This window comes from Vanessa atalanta, chromosome 5, assembly GCF_905147765.1.
Source record: "Vanessa atalanta chromosome 5, ilVanAtal1.2, whole genome shotgun sequence".
In the NCBI taxonomy this organism is placed as follows: domain Eukaryota; kingdom Metazoa; phylum Arthropoda; class Insecta; order Lepidoptera; family Nymphalidae; genus Vanessa; species Vanessa atalanta.
The window spans coordinates 11,310,981-11,329,036 of NC_061875.1; the positions used below are offsets into that span (position 1 = coordinate 11,310,981).

At 30.6% G+C, this 18,056-nt stretch overlaps 3 protein-coding genes across 3 annotated transcripts; 2 read left to right on the forward strand and 1 right to left on the reverse strand.

Moving 5' to 3' along the window:
- The first annotated feature begins 2,099 nt into the window (after positions 1-2,099).
- LOC125064081 (midnolin homolog) lies at positions 2,100-7,861 on the forward strand. The gene is made up of 5 exons (XM_047670866.1): positions 2,100-2,451; positions 2,582-2,669; positions 2,807-4,287; positions 4,783-4,870; positions 5,477-7,861. The coding sequence occupies exons 1-5, from the start codon at positions 2,252-2,254 to the stop codon at positions 5,900-5,902; spliced, it is 2,283 nt and encodes a 760-aa protein (XP_047526822.1). The 5' UTR covers positions 2,100-2,251; the 3' UTR covers positions 5,903-7,861.
- Positions 7,862-8,458: 597 nt separating this feature from the next.
- LOC125064185 (protein transport protein Sec61 subunit alpha) lies at positions 8,459-12,662 on the reverse strand. The gene is made up of 10 exons (XM_047671107.1): positions 12,502-12,662; positions 12,293-12,360; positions 12,024-12,089; positions 11,330-11,540; positions 10,771-10,932; positions 10,564-10,659; positions 10,263-10,429; positions 9,642-9,782; positions 9,073-9,321; positions 8,459-8,918 (listed from the first exon to the last, which is right to left on the reverse strand). Exons 1-10 carry the CDS (start codon positions 12,506-12,508, stop codon positions 8,655-8,657), a joined length of 1,431 nt encoding a protein of 476 aa, XP_047527063.1. The 5' UTR covers positions 12,509-12,662; the 3' UTR covers positions 8,459-8,654.
- Positions 12,663-13,023: 361 nt separating this feature from the next.
- Positions 13,024-17,309, forward strand: LOC125064244 (pre-rRNA-processing protein TSR1 homolog). Its single transcript, XM_047671194.1, has 8 exons — positions 13,024-13,233; positions 13,320-13,590; positions 13,701-14,946; positions 15,026-15,292; positions 15,525-15,614; positions 15,686-15,793; positions 16,575-16,695; positions 17,115-17,309. Exons 1-8 carry the CDS (start codon positions 13,137-13,139, stop codon positions 17,270-17,272), a joined length of 2,358 nt encoding a protein of 785 aa, XP_047527150.1. The 5' UTR covers positions 13,024-13,136; the 3' UTR covers positions 17,273-17,309.
- Positions 17,310-18,056: the final 747 nt, after the last annotated feature.

Here is an 18,056-nt window from a genome sequence, read left to right on the forward strand (position 1 = left end):
TAATAATACCTATATCTACAATTTTCACAAAATGCCTTAAAATATAATTTATATTTTTTTGATATATAATTCAAAATATGTATAAATAATAAATACGTAATTTATCATATCTCCAAAAGAGAAATATATTTATAAAACTTTCGTAACAAGTCCTATAGACGCGAAAATGTTTTAAGTTAAATAATTAAATGTAATATATTTAATTGTATTGTAATGTATTCATAACAAGTCCTTGGAAACATATTTTTTTAAATACCTTGAAATTCTAATTAAAATATTATTAGGAAGAATATTTTATTACGTATTATATTGTAATAGATTTTTTTTAATATTTTTAATTTTTGTTTATTATTGTCTGTATTAACTTAAGTATCATGTAGATTTTTTATACACTGTAAAGACGTAATAATTAAGCGTTAATACTCGCCACAATATCTGCTCATTTTCTAAGAGTATATCGCGATAAAACTAATTTTACTTTGAAACGGGACCAGATTAATTTGTTAGATTTTTATTAATATTTATTCATGCATAGAATCGAAAATATTCACAAATAATAACATACTAAAAAAATATGTATGTATCTAATTATTTTTTTAAATCCTAATAAAACTATCAGCATCTTGATAGTTCAAGAACTTTTCTTGTTCATATGGTATATATTCATTCCGATTCATAATAAGAAGTAATTTCAGATATTGCACAAAGTACAAATAAAAGCCTTTAAAGTAATATTACTTTTACGAGCTAAAAATTTAATAACAGCAAAGTGTAATAAATAAGTAAATCATCAATCATTTACCACCAAAAATATCAAGAAATAAACTCAAATAGTTAAATTTTTAACGATTTTATAGATATGTTTTTTTTTCATTTCTCTATCAGAAAAAAACTTTTAAATGTAGGTAGTATGCATATATATTCAAAATTTAATAAAAATTTACAATATTTATAATGATAATTATGTGACATAAATGAAATGCTCTGAACCTTATTAATTTAAATTATTAAAATCTATGCTTAGTAAATCACAAATATTTATATAATTAATTAAATATTTTATATTAAAGTCGTTATACGTAAATAATTCTTGTCTTTTAAATGTTTAAACTTAACAATAAAAAAAAAGTGAAAATAATTTATAACCAATGTTGAATATAATTAATATACATAATAAAATAATGCTATTTATTATGAAATATATGTAGTGTAACAAGTGAAAATATTATTCAATTGCACAGTACAAGCTATGATTTATTGAAATACTTTTTATGTACCTTCTAATTTAATTCCACAAGTTACCAGTAATTGAATGGTCATAAAACTTGGTATAATTATATTGTATGTATATTTAATGTAATGTAATTCGTGGTATACACATCTTACATTTTATTATTATGGGTTATAAAAGTATATTTAAGAAGATTGCTGTGATAGATGTTTTTGTTGTTCTTATAAAACTGTCGGTGCTGGGTCAATAAAGAAGGTTGAGGATATATTATTATTATTATTTTATTTGTTATCCCCAAAGAAATTTAATTTTGTATGAAATGATTTGCTTGATGTCAAATTCCTTAACAAAAGTGTTTCTGACAAAATCCAATGGTTTTTTTGAATATTAATTTTTTACATTTTTATTTTTATATTTCTTATGTATTTTTATTTTTTAATATTAAAATTATAATTATAAAAAATAAAAGCAGTCGAACATATAATAAGGTCAGGTGCTAAAAAGATCTAAAGTAAAATTATACTAGGAAATGCATAAAGATAACTTATTTAATATTTTAAATTTCCCGCACAAAGCTTACTGACATTATCATTACCCTAAAGCAAAAAAATCTGACAGTTACGTTTCTTTTAAGGCAATAACATCATGAAATGAAAAAAAAATTGTAGAAGATTTTTAGATTTCGCCAATCGTTATTAGTTTTTCGTGGTTTAGTTATTAGATACGTGATACCGCAATTGTTTAGTGAACGGTAAAGAGCTAAGAGGCAATTTAAAACAAATTAATTTACTAAAAAGGAACGTAAAGTGAACATCGCTTCGCATCAGCTGTTGAATAAAAAAAAATAACGGGAAATCGACGATGGAGATTGGTCACACCGACGGCCACATCAAATCTGGGGGTCTAGCGTGTGACCCTGTTATTTCTATCCTACAATAAAATAGCTGTGTAATCCTAGATAAGTTGTGCATTATTAAAAAAATAAAACAAATAAATTGCAGTGTAATTTATGTGTAAAATATGGAACGTGCAACAGGAACAGAAGTTTACGGGTGTGGCTCGCCCCATTCTACGGACATAACGCTAAATATACAAACGACAACGGGTGGTAGTTTCTCTATCAGTCTGAACGGTAAAAACACAGTGGAGCATCTGAAAAAGGTCGTTTCAAAGAAACTTAAAGTGTCAAAGGATAGAATATGTCTTCTGCATCGCGAAAGGTAAGTGCAGAGGCGTCAGACGCCAAACTTCTATTGTTAAACATAGGTATCACGGAAATAAGTTGCGTCGATATGATGACGCATCCGCGTCCTTTGACATGGTTATTGATAAATGATTTTGTCTTTACAGACAACTGAGAGATGGTACTCTACAAGAAAATGGTGTGCTTGATGGATCGCGAATAATTTTACTACCGAGTGTCGAGACGGGCCTTCTGGTGAGTACGTCACGCAATTTCGAAACTCCATTCAATGCCCCATGATAATCACGTGTTTCACAATAATGTAAAGCTAATCAATAACAGTTTATCATTTGTTAACATTGCGTTTATACTGCGTATCATTCGTTTCACAGAGTCAAAGACCTGAAAACTCGGTGATGCAAGCTTTGGAGTCCCTAAATGACGCACAAGTCAATGATTTTTTGAGTGGTAAATCTCCTCTTAATTTGACTATGAGATTGGGTGATCATATGATGTTAATCCAGTTACAGTTATCAACTTTAAACTCAAGTTCATCAAGTGGCTCTCGGACTTTAAGGACATCCACTCCAACAAAAAGTTCATCTATACGAACAAAGTGTGATTCTAGGGATACACCAAGCTCACATATTACACATCATAAATCCTCACATTGTGAAGAAACGGTACTTCACAGTGATAAGACTAAACAAGAAAATCAAATGACTATTTTACAAAAGCAAGATCTAGATATGTTACAAAATGCTTTTGACTTATACCGCACAATGGCTGAAGAAAAATATGCAGAGAAATCTGCATTAAGTAAAGATAAAGAGGATCAGATGGATACTTCAAATTGTACACTTTCAGATTTATCAGACACATCATTAGAAAATGAACAGTCTCCCATAAAATCTCTATCTAATTTGGTGTCTAGTCCAATTGATGCAACTACCTCTGAAAACAAGGATATAACTGTAGCAAATGCTGTAAAGAGTAGTTTAATAGACTTGTTATCAAGTAATAAACTACCTACAGATTCTGTTCCTTCTACGAGTGCCATGAGTGATAAAGTCTGTCCCACAACTTCTCATACTTCAGATAGTTCCATCAGTGATGACAGCGACAACTTCACTGACCAAAGCTCATTCCTTGCTGAGAGCACAATCGATGAGTACCCAATGGAAAATTTGTTTAACAGTGCTGTAGACAAAGGATTGTTTGATGAACAGGATGAATCTATGATGGATAGAGAGATCTCTAATTTGGCAACCACAAGTCATGGATCACAGGAAACTTCAGGAACTTTGCCTTCATTTCAGAGTTTGAATGAACCATTAAAAAACAAGCGCTTCCAATATTTACTTCATAAAACCTCAAAATTCAAACATCCTATCGGTCATAATAAACAGAAAGCTTTTATGCAGTCTGTTGTTAATAAACACAAGAAGAAGATTACACCAATGAGTAGTCAGTCAGATGCAAGTTTTCCTCAGCCATCAACTTCTAGAAATGAATCATATGTGACAAATACAAAAAAACCACTTCAATCTGGTGGCCAGATTGATGAGATAACACCATCAACTTCTAAGCAAATATCCTTTAGGGCTCCAGATGCACCTAGAAAACCTCAGAGGGCATCTCCTACCCCACCTGTAGATACAAAAGCTCTTATAGAAGCATCAAAAAATTTGACTCAGAAATTGAAGAAGTTATCAAAGGAGGTATTGACCAATAAGGTTGATCTCAGAACAGCAGAAGAGTCAGTGCGCTCAAAGATAGGCCCTGGGGCTGTAATAGAATCCATGAAGCACCATGGGAAAGGAATATATTCAGGAACATTTTCGGGCACGCTGAATCCAGCTCTTCAAGATAGGTAAATATTTATTTTTTATTACTTTACTTTTTTAATCTTTTTTTAATATTACAATACTTGTAACCTCTACTTGAATATGAAAAAAAAAATATCTTAGGCATTATACACATTAAAAAAAAATTACTCATAAGTGTGTCAGCAACAATATTATTTATATTGTCAATAGTTTTTTTGCTGTGATAACAATACTAACTTTTACTATGTAAGTTTTTTTTGTATTCTATTTCAATTATGACAAGAATAAAAATGCACATGTAATAAATTATGACTCTAGTCTCACAAGTTCTTATGTATACATATCATCAAGTTATAAAATAGTGTTTTGTAAATAAATTACAATGCATTCTGAAAATATCCTAGTTATATTTGACTTTGAATATATTTACATTCACTATTAGAAATTTGCATTTGAATTTAAAAAAAAATCTTTTAATCTATGCAATATATTAGTTTGCAATAATACTTAATGTTACAATTGTTAATTGTTCTTTACAGATATGGACGACCGAAGAGGGATATCTCGACGATTATTCACATATTAAATGACTTATTATGTGCTGCACCACCCATTGCTTTATCACAGGTATGTTTTTGAAAAATATAACATAAAAATTTTTTGTGCACACATTGTACAGATGTTGAAAATGGTTTGCTTGTTTGTAGTCACTGACCTAGTAAAATTTGGATACATATTGTATATGAACAGTTATTGAAAAGAGCCTACTGACTCAGAGATGTAAATTGTGAATCTTAACTGAAGATTGCAGTTCCAAAAAGACAAGCACTAATTTAAAAAAAATAACAGTTTTTTATGCCCTTTTTGCTAAATTAATAGTTAAATTTTTTCTAACTAGGAAACTGTATATCAGATGAAATTATGCCACATGTGGACTCATCCACTATTTTTTTTTTTATTTATAATTTATGAACAGCAAATGGGCCACCCAATCTTATGTGACAACCCATACATGTAAATTAAGAAATATTAATTATTCTTTATATCGACATTACATCAAGAAGTTGCCTATAATTAAACTGGCTCACTCACCCCTCAATTTTTTTTATTTTTACCGACAGAGTAGGTTACCAGTGTGTGGTTGGTATCTATCCCTTTGTTAGCAGAGAGACTTTGGTGACTGTTACTTTACTATAAAATTACTTACCATGTTTTTTTCTTTTTTGTTTTCAGAAAGAATCTAAACACTCTTGCTCGACTATAAATCTTGACGAAGCTAGAAAATGTCTTGGTTGCAGTCAACCTTCATGTTCTTACGGTCAGTGTGACGGCCACCTCCCTTCTACTTCAAGCAAAGGCTGTATATGTGACCACAAAACCTGTCAGTGCAATCGATTGGATCCCAACGTGTGTATCTCTTGTGAAGGAAAATCGATACCAGGGGAAACATGCAAGAAATGCGACATGGCGAAAACATTAGCAATGGAAAATTCAAAAACTAAATGCAAGCTTGAACAACTTAGGCTGGTCATGCAACAAAAGAAGCAAAGACGCGAAGCGCGCAAGTTAAAAACCCTCCCTTACACCACTCCGTCTAAAGCTATAGCAGCAGCCGAAAAACAGGCTGTAATGCAGGAAGAAATAGAGACTGTTGCTTAACACCAAATAATATTATAATTGCAACTTGCTGTGGCTAGTGCGCTCTGGAACAGTAATTGTTATATTAAGTTACAGTTTTATTGTTATTTTAATTGCGGTAAATAATTTAGTTTTCAAATAAATCACCGAACGAGCCTGTTATAAATGGGTGACCTCAATATTGACAATGCTTTCATTGAGAGCTTGCAAAGAAAGTGTTTGTTCTATTGTTACCTATGCACTTTTAAAATTGTCAAATATTTTTTGTAGTACACATTGATCCCATCTATATAACAATAAAAAATATATTATAATAACTTGAAGATATTGCGCATTAGCAAGGTTGTTTAGCTTTATTGCGTGTTGCATTTGAAGGAGGGAAACCCTCGGATATATTCTAAAATACCATATTTAATAGTTCGATGAGTAGACATAAATTTTAAGCGCTATTACGCATGTACAAATGATTAAAAGAAAAATTAGCGAAATCCTAGTTGATAGTTAAATAATCGCGTAGGGTACTTGATTGATGTTGCCTGGTGCGGCTGAAATAGATTTTTGTTGTTATATTTTAGATTATATTTTATTATTTTATTGGGACAGTCAACTTTTAGACACTCTTGTACCTAGTTAATTTCTTTTCGAGATCGCTGTTGATTGATGTACCTTTTGGAATTTACTTTTTGATATTAAGAAAGTTACTTTTCACTGTTGAAATGTGGGGTTTAAACTACACTGTCATGGAACATTAAATTTTTTTTTAACATTACACAAGTTTGACTCCATGTTTTATTATAAAATAATTGGCACTGTTATCTTTAGTTATTTCTTTGTTTTTTTTTCATTACTTTTCAAAATGTTGTTTTAATAAATGTTTTTTTTTTCTCATTATAACCATTTTTTTTTAGTTTCTTTTTGTTTTTACTAACTTGTAATTTACCTTCCAAATGATTAAGAACTAAAACACCAATCAATATTTATCGCAATAAAAACATATTCTTACAAGCCTATAAAATGATATATTAGTGTATACAAGCTTTGTACATAGATTTATTAATAGAAAAAAAAATAGAAATGCTTACTGTTTTATTTCTGGTTTGTAAAAAGTACTTGATAATTGTTTTCGCTAATGATAAAAATATAATTTTCCAAATATGTTGTTTACAGCTTCCTTGGTTTTGAATATTCTTTGGATGTCGGATATTTTACTGAAATAAAAGTTTGGGTGGAATTCGATCGAATAAATTGTAAAATATATTTTATAAATTGAAATGTTAATCTGATATTTCGTCAGTAACGGTATATTAAAATCGAGATGTGGTTTATTTACCGCTATATTTATCGGGTATTTTGTTAAGAGATCTATTTTAGTAAAACAGGGATATGTAACTATTCTTTAGGAATAGTTTGGAGATTGTTATATTTCAATATGATAAAATATGATGTGAGGTTACGTCTTAGTCTTCCGTGACAAATCTTATGTTGCAGTTGTACCTTGGCGAGGGACCAAGAGACAAGCTATATTGTTGTTCGATTCCAGGATTGTTAACAAAGCAATAAAAAGTTTCCTTACATTGCCGTTGAGTAACGCAAAGTGCCTATTGATGTGTAGTAAAATATACTTACCTATAAGTGTTGTGCCATATGGAGATTTAGGTTCATATTTAACAATTTTTACATGTGGCACTTACATTGTTCTTATTCCTTTGATTTAGTTCCAACTTTTTTGTAGTCTGGAACGCTAAGATCTCATGAAATATTTGTATATACATTTTATTTTTTTAAATGAAAGAAACCCTTTTAAAGTTGTAATACTTTCGTTACCATATTCCCATAATCTTTTTGAGTTATAATTAACGTTTTCCAACCTTGACATACATAACAGCTATAATTTAACAGGGTTAAAGTAAAAAAATCGTGAATTGTTTTGTCTTTGTATTTTGCATGTCTAGTAAAGAGAATAAAGTTAAATACTAAATTTTAATTGTTTTATTTTAAACCTTTTGAAAATAATATATTCATTTATGTTGCAAATCTCAAAGAAACACATGACAAATGACACTTACTGTATCGAGGAATTTGGCTTGTAAATAAAAACATTATATTACACAATTCGTTTAATTTTCTGACATGAAGTTTGGTAAACTGTATAATATAATACATCATACATAAAACAACAGGTATTGTAAACAATAATGATGAGTGGTCTCACTTATTATAATAATGATATGAATCATAGTCTTTAAAATATTCATAATTAACATATAACGGGAAACGTAACATCTAGTAGAGCTTATTAAATTGTCTTAAAATGTAATCCAATACAAACATGTAAAGAAATTAAACTTTGTGAGATAGAACACATTACAATGTGGATTGATTGAAAGGTAGACTTTGCTTAAGTTAAACTGTAGATTATATAATAGTGGTACAATATTTGACATTCACTAGTAAGGAAATACAGTAACTACTATTACTAATTTTATGTATAATTTTTATGGATTATTGCACATCCTAGCACAAGAATTACAATAAAATATCTTCGATCTGTCTTAGGAAAAAAGAAAAGTCTGTAAATATCGTAAATTATTTTATTATATAAAGTTCATCTCATATAAATAGCACATAACCCACACACTCGCACGCACAAACGCAACGGCTAGAACATCGCGATAATATAAAAAAAAATACGAAAAACAAATTCGACGACACAATCACTCGTGGAGACCTAACAGTTACATTCTAGCCGCTTCGCCTGACATCAGACTGAGGCTTAGAATAGAAGTGTGCTCATGCCGCCCATTTCGGCTTGTTCTTTAACGAATATTTCGAAGTACTGGTAGATGATGGTGACGGCGAGTAAGATACCCGTGCCCGAGCCGATGGCTCCGAGGAAGTCTGCGAGGACTGAGAGAGCGCCGATGCAGAGACCTCCGAAGGCGGCCGCGGTGGGGATGTATCTGTTCAGTTCGTGGATCATCGAGTTGTCACGATGGCCGCGCATCACCATCTGTTGCTCTTTCAGTTGTTTTGCCACCTGATTAAAATAATAGGTTTTAAAAATGTATTCCAATTTTATTAATGTAATAATATACAAGGCAAAAAAATATACAGTTTTTAAAAACATGATCACACTATGTAATTAATTATTTAGTGCTCCATGAACTAAAAATTTTAAAAACATTACTTACGTCCTTAGCCGAAGACCCGGACACATCAATCCACGTCTTGGAGAAGAAGGCACACGAGCCCAACATGAAGATAATGTAGAGGACGGCATGTAAGGGATCGTGGGCGATGTGTGCGAGAGACTCCGGCGGACTAAAGTAATAGCAAAGACCGCCGACAGGATAGGCTCGGGCAGGGCCGCCGCCACTGACATCAGCCCACACACCCAGGAGGTTGACAAGGAAGTTTCCACTAAATTTGACAGCCAACATCTGTAATAGAACAAACATATTTATATGCTGATACACAAACTAGTCATTAAATATATATTATTCATTTTTAGATATATAATATAGAAATTAATATTAATAATGATAATTTATAGATTCGTAGTTTATGCTAATTAAATTTAAATAAATAAAGTGGTCACACCAAGTTATTATTTTGTGAACAATTTTGAAATATTTATTCAAAGAAAAATAATGGTCAATGCAATGTATACTACTAAACTAATTGAAACTACTATTCTTAAAACTCAAATTTGTGATTAAAGCTGAGTATGATACACAAAAATAATTCAAACTAAAGTTACCTGAGATATAACATAAAGATTGGAGACCAATGCGGATTGCAGAATGATGGGAATGTTGGAGGTATAGAACAGTTTGATTGGGTAAGACGAGTACTGTCCGCGGTAGCGCGCCGACTTGATAGGTAGATCCACTCTGAAGCCCTGCAATAAATATAGGAATTAGTTAATGATTAATATTTACGATTATAAAGATAATATAAAAAAATAAGTAATATTTTTAAGTAATATTTTTTTAATTAAACATTTCAAACATAAGCATCTGCTATGCTTGTTTCAAATTATAAATGTTCAATTTGATGCCTTTCACTTTTTTCTTTATACATTCTTCAAAAAAAAAAACATGCACTAACATGTGTTCTAGATGTATATTAGACAATTAATTTCCTATTTGAATAAGATTTTTTTACATTTCTTGTAAATATAAAATTTTCAATGGAAGTTCAAAAATTACCAGAAATTATTCAATGTATATTACACAAATAAAACCAGTATGTATTTATTCTCAATAATCAATTTAAGGAAACCCATTTTTTTGGTCACTTAATTTTCTGACAATGACTTTCTTTTTCACCTGATAGCACAATTTTTATTATTATATGTAAAAAAAGATTCAAAACATACCTGGAAGTATATAACTATAGCAAAGACCAGTACAGTAGCAAGCAAGTTCATGAGGTTGGGCAGGTTTTGGCGGTAGAAGGCCTCGCGAAGAGCGCGCACTTTGTCTGGCCTTGTGGCGAGAAGATGGAAAAGCGCTATCACTGCACCTTCAAATTCTGTGCCGCGACCTGTTTAGAAGAAACAGTAATGTACTTTATTGTTTACTAATTGAATCTGAATTGAATACTAATAAGGTATACCACATCTCAAAAGAAACTAATTAAAAAAAGGAATGAAGAAGACAATAGATTTATTTCCTTACCAGTATTGACGGTAGCAGGAGAGAAGGCTTTCCATACTATTGTTTCACAAATATTTGTGGCGATAAATAGAGAGATACCAGAACCTAAGCCATATCCTGAAACAACAATTATTATTATAAATTAACCCTTTGTTCTAACAGTCATGGTCTGAGCGACTCGAGTGTCCCATCCATCTCAGAACAAAAAAGTGTAGCACATATACAAACCTTTTTGCAACAGTTCATCAAGCAGTAAAACAATTAATCCAGCAACAAACAGCTGTATGATGATAAGGAGACACACTCCAGCCCCAATTTCACTGGGCTCTCCATACATGCCAGTCATTACATATACAATGGCTTGACCAACTGTTATCACCATTCCAAACACTGTAGGCAAGAAATGAAAACATATAATCAGAAATTATATTTTAAGCATTTTATTTATTCTAAGTATTATAAAAGAACTTTAGAAGCTTTTTTCATTAATTTTCTTATACATTGCATGGTATATAGTAATTTATAAAAAAACAAAAAAGAGTTTGAAATATAAGACAAGTGAAATTTATATATATATATTTTTGGCATTTTGCCTGAATTGTAAGTGTTAGAGGATATTGGCAAATTGCCTTTGAAATATATTGTATAGTATTATATCTCTAACAATACCATCTGTAACTTTCTCCATGAAAATATTTAAAACAAGTTATTATTTTTATATTATTACAACAAGAATTTAGTTCCATGTGAACTGAAATTATGCTAATTTACTAATAATATATCTCACATTTTTGAGCTCCATTGAACAATGCTCTGTCTTTTGGAGTATCACCAACTTCAATGATTTTTGCTCCCGCTAGAAGTTGCATGATAAGACCTGATGTGACAATAGGAGAGATACCAAGTTCCATAAGTGTTCCTCTGTTAGAAGCCAGGATCACACGGATCCAGTAGAACGGGTCTGCACTGTCCGATGACATTATACCAAATAATGGGATCTAGAAAGAATTTTAGTATTAGTAAATATGAAAAGAGTATAAAACAATTCTAATTGAGTGATTGTATACTGTTTAATAATTAATTGTATGATTTTATGGTAAAATATAATTATACTTTCTATTAAGGATTATTGAAGTACTTTTGTAAAAAATGTTTGTGCCTTATTTTCATGAAATAAATAACCATAGATTTGTTTATTAAAAGCTTCCAATGGATGCATTCAGTCATTATCTTAGGGTTATGTATGCATTATCTTAGATGCTCTCTTATTATTAATGTAAAACACATATTGATATTTACTTTCACTTTTTAAATGTGCTATAATTTTGTTTATAATAATAATTGATATATATATATATTTTTACACATTGTTCATTGTCTGTCTTTTAATGTCTATATATTGAATTGCCTATCCTCAATATAACATATGGAGTGCACTGTGCAGTAATGTTGGCTTACTGGCATAAACAGTATTTTCTTACCTGGCAGCATACTAAGAAAATAAATAGCGTAATAGCTGTCCATAATACTTTTTCCCTGAATTGAATCTGAAAAATAAAATTCAGTTTAATTGGTATATATATCTACAGTTATCTGATGACAATATAGGTTAGAATAATGTACTTTCACTTTAAGAATGGGAGCTTGTTTTACAATTTGCTTAATTAGATTAGAAACAATATGATTAAAACCTATATAGCAGATATAACTTAAAAATTAATGAAAAATATTAAAAAGTCGCGAAACTTACCTTTCTCTCCGGTTTTGCTATTTCAGGTAATATACTGCAAAACGGTTTAATTACTTCGAGGAATTTTACTGGAATATAAGAAATCTTAATTACTTTACGAGTTTATCACATTAATATTGAATTTAAAACACAATCTTCGGTCAAACTATGTGATACGTGTCTATAATATATATTCACTTATTTCAAGGATTAATATAAAGGATACTCACTCGCCATTATGATTTACTGTGATTTAACTATCCTAACTAAAATATCAACTGATCAATTCGAATGAAACCATTCAACTTTTGTTCAATAATAAGACTCCAACTAGACTTTTACAAAAATGAACCTGCGCAACGCCACCAACGAGCTATCCACAAATGACACGTCCACAACGTCATGTCACGTGACCTGTGATGTTGGCGTGTAAAATGTTGCCTTAGCATGTTTTTTACTACTTTAGCAAAAATGCATAAATATCAATACCTAATTATAAAATTACTAATTAAAATCGTATTTATTCTCATTAGTTCAATAAAATATTGTTAGAATAATTGTATTTATTAAGACCTTAAGTCTTACACTTATAAAGTATTTATTACTTTGATATAATATGTTGCAAGAAATTTTGTACTGATAACCTACATATATTATAATCGTATATGTGTGTATCAGTATTATAACTTTTTTAGTTTTAAAACAAAGTGTACAAGAACATGAAATAATAGCTTGAGTCGGTTTATTGTTATGGTTGTCATTTGTCAGTAATCACTGTCAATTTTTGAATCTTAAGGACCATGTGAGTTCTGAATTGTCACTGAATTAAATGTTTATCTTTTAGTTTTCAATTATACGATTAAAAATGCAACAAGCTCATCGTTCTGGAAACTTAAAACAGAGCAATAAAGTTCATAAATCTCGTCATAGATCAAAGCGGGGTATTTCAGCAGCAGTAAAAGGTCAGGTTAATAAAAAAAGGAATCGCTTGTCTTTACGGTTTAATTATTATGATTAAGATGATATTTTATATTAAACAATATTACAGGTAAAGTAAATGTTAAAGAAGTTGTCCGTCGAAATCGTCATATACTAAAGAAAGATGAAAGACGTCATCAAGCATTACAAATTCGTAAAAATAAACGCGAAGAAGTACTGTCAAAAAAACGTGCGCTTGGTGGAAATAGGAACCCTCCGTTCCTTGTGTGTGTCGTACCGCTTAATGCGCAACTGGATGTGCAATCTGCATTAGTTATATTAAAGACATGTTCTGAAGGAGCTGTTGTTAGCCAGTCCTCTAATGGTATATTGCACATTGGGTAAGAATGCACAGATACTCTATTTTCACGTTTTTTTATTGTGACAATTGCATATTATATTCTTTCAAGTTTATTTTAATTTATGCAAGTAATTAAATAATTCTTTTCAGTTTACCTAATTTCAAGCAACGTTTTTCATTTCTTTGTCCTGAGATAGATAATGAATTCAGTCTTCTTGATGCTTTAAAAATTGCCGACACAGTCTTGTTTGTTAGCTCTGCTCTCGATGAACCAGTTGATGACTGGGGAGAAAAAGCTTTAGCATTAGCTATGGCTCAAGGCATGCCCACTCCCATAGTAGTGGCTATGGACATTGAAGGAGTTCATCCTAAGAAAAGAACAAGTGAAAAGCAAAATGTACAGAAACTTGTATCAAAATGGTTACCAGAAGAAAAAATTATGCAGTTAGATAAGAATTCTGATGGTTTGAATGTACTACGTAGAATTGGTAACCAAAAAAGGAATATTATACATCATAGAGAAAAGAGACCATACATGTTGGCTGAGGAAGTTGAGTATGCACCAGATGCAGAAGGTGATAGTGGAACATTAAAAATAAGTGGTTACTTACGTGGCATGCCTTTAAATGTAAATGGTTTGATTCATATAACTGGTTTGGGGGATTTCCAAATGTCTCAGATTGATGGACTTGAGGACCCACATCCTTTAAATCTGAACAAGGAGAATACTAAATCAGACACAATGGATGCTGAAGTTACTAAGGTATCTGTATTACAAGTAGCCGATCCAAATAAGCAAGAGTCTTTAGTGTCAGAAAATATTCCAAATCTAATGGAAGCAGAGCAAACATGGCCAACTGATGAAGAAATCAAACAAGCTAATATTGATACTAAGAAAAAAGTAAAGAAAGTGCCGAAGGGTTGGTCAGACTATCAGGCGGCTTGGATTGTTGAGTCTGATGTCGAAGGTGATGGTTCTGAAGGAGACAGTGAAAACGAAGATGACGATGACGAGTTCATGTCATGTGAAGAAGATAATTCAGACCAAGAGGCAAATGAGGCTGATAATGATTTTGAATCTGTTACTGAATCTGAGGTTGGTTTGACTGATGAAAAATATGATGCTACAATCGACAGTTTTGAAGAACATGAAATGCTAAAAAAATTGGCTGCTGCAAGAGAAGACCAACAGTTTCCAGATGAAGTTGATACACCACAAGATGTCCCAGCAAGAGAGAGATTTATGAGATACAGAGGCTTAGAATCATTTAGAACCTCAGCCTGGGATCCTAAAGAAAATCTTCCAGAGGATTATGCTAAAATATTTCAATTTGAAAATTATGATAGAACAAGGAGACGAGTTTTCAAGGAGCTTGAAGAAAGTCTTGTTAACATGGTAATAAAAAAGATCTTAAATTAAATAAATACTTATTATTATTATTAAAAACTAGTAATAAAAAAAACCTTGATTTCAGTATGGTTTCTACATAACAATTCATGTAAAAGGTGTGCGACAAGATTTGTGGAAAGCATTTACTGCTGCCAATCCTAATGCACCAATGTCAGTGTTTGGTCTTCTGCCTCATGAACATAAAATGTCATTAATGAATGTAGTTTTGAAACGCACTGGAGTTAGTGATGAGCCAATAAAAAGTAAAGAGAGGCTTATATTTCAAGTGGGATATAGAAGATTTATTGTCAATCCAATCTTTAGTCAACACACAAATGGAAGTAAACATAAGGTTTGTCTAAGCACATAGTTTATATCAATTAAGTATTTTTAATAATTTGCTAAAAATTTGCCAATTAATTACTTATTTTGCCGATTCTTAAGGTGATAGTTGTGTTTGTGTTGAATATGAGGTCTCAGATCATTTTAATTTTACAATAAGTAAACAATGCAAATTACAAAATTGTGTTGCCTTTTCTTTCCTTTTGATAAAATTATAAATATATAATCATTTTTGTTTTCAGTATGAGCGATTCTTCCAGCCCGGATCTACTTGTGTGGCAACATTTTATGCACCTATTCAATTTAGTCCATCAACAGTTTTATGTTTCAAAGTAATTATCACATTTAATACAATTTAATATCTTTGAATGAAATTTTAATAAAACCCAATATTATTTAACAGGAAAAGAAAAATACAAAACTACAACTAGTTGCATCAGGTGTTCTATTATCATGTAATCCTGATAGACTTGTAATAAAGAGGATTGTTCTGTCTGGTCATCCATATAAGGTATGCTTTGTTAAGATCATTATAGCATTTAATAAATGTGACTGTGAGGCCATTCCATATGTTGAATATATTTTTAAAAGATTTATTACTGTTCAGTCTTTCTCTAAGAGAAAATATTTGATATACCGAGGGAGCCTTCATTATTATTGAGGCTTATATAATTAAAATGTATAAAAGAATAATACCTAAATAAGTAAGGTACACTTATTTTTTATTTTTTTGGTCATGGTCATTATTTAATTTGGTCATGTCATTGTTACGAAATTCTTAGTACCTTTTATTGACCCATCCTACTATTTGAAACTCAGACCGTGTAATCTGCAGCATTATAAACCATATACTTATGTATATTTTGGTTAACGAGTATAACACAACTCGTCAGCTCATATTGTATCCATTAAATAAACTATATAAGCAAAAAATCATGTGAGTGGGATACTCATAGTCTTACTTTTTAATTTTATAATACTAACCAGCAGTCACTATGTAACTGCAGAGAACTACTCTAAGCACTTATTAAAATAAATTAACTATTGGTACATTATGAAACATTGAAAAGGCACTTCAGGTTAAAACAAAAACGTATGTGTAGAATAAGGGTCTACATAAAACGTTTATATCTCTTAACTGTACAAATATCTAACCTGTACAATCAACTGGTCGGCATATTTTTTTCCATATTTTGGGTACAGACGCGACGGTAGGACTATTTTCTAATATCTAGTAATAAGCATTGGTCAACATAACTATACAACATTTTAAAATTGTATTTTAATAACAGGTTCACAAGAAATCAGCAGTTATAAGATTTATGTTCTTTAATAGAGATGATGTGGTTTACTTCAAACCTTGCAAGTTAAGAACTAAATATGGACGCACTGGTCACATTAAGGAACCTCTAGGTACGTTTTACATCACATTCAGTTTATTTTTCCATTACTAATTTAACAATAAGTTACCACTGGTTCGACTTGTTTTTAAGATATACATGACCTGCTAAACTGTATGCATGATTTGTATGTGTATAAAATTTTTATGTGTATTTCGAGCAGATGTCAAATGTAGCATATAAAAGTATGTGTCGACGAGACGAGTATGCTTGTCAAATAGGCAAGCTTTGAAGTTTTCGATGTAACTAGCACAAGGTGTGAGGAGTGTAGGATCATATGCTCAAAAACAAATTTCAAAGTGTTATAAATTCCGCCAACAGAATTGAACATGTTATATTTAAGACAATATTTTTAACAACTTGGGTGTTTTTGAATAAACAAAAATTAAACTTGACATATAATAATTATATTCATAATATTAAATGTTTCAGGAACACATGGTCACATGAAATGTGTAATTGATGGTCAGCTGAAATCTCAAGATACAGTACTTCTAAATATGTACAAGCGCATGTTCCCTAAATGGAATTATGAAGACTGTATTGTCACCGACAGGGATTGGAAAGGAAGTGATGTTCTAATGGAATAACTTTCTGTATATAAATAAAGATGTATTATTATATAAATGTTGGACTTTGTTTTCACACTTAATTATTAAAATCACAATTTTAAAAACCTAACACAAAATTACTATATAAAACATTATCACGCCGCCTAGCGTTCGATGAGAGGAATTTATAATTTATTTCGAAGTTGTAAGAATTTTTTTAATGTAGCAAACTTGAGACCTCTACTTTAGTTGAAATCGAATTCATATACTGAAATGTTACTGTTTACAATCAATACAAGGTTTGTATAAAAGGTATGTATTAAGAAAGAACAGATTTAGTTTCCACATCTTTACTGACACATGAAGCGCGAATGCCTACGCACAGTGAACAATAGGACAGCGATTCTCCTAGCTTAATTAACAATAATCTCTGGTAGGCAGTGGGGTGTAACCCTGCTTAACATCTACGTGTATGTTACGTCGATATTAAATTGGCAAAAAAATTAAGAATTAATCTTAATTACTTATTATACTGGAAAATATGAATCGAATTTCTAATAATTATATAATATTTTAAAACATCGGGGTTAAATTGATAAAATTTCAATTATATTGAAAATTCCAAAGGATACATTAATTATTTATTATAGATATTTGGACTTATGCAGATTTCTTAAAGTTTTGTGCCAACAAAATGATCGACTTTAATAATAGCATCATAAAAATCAATTCATATACAATAAACACTACAACACGTTATTTCAAAATAATCATATTATTGATAATATTCGTTTTAATGACTTAGTATTTTAAAGAAAATATT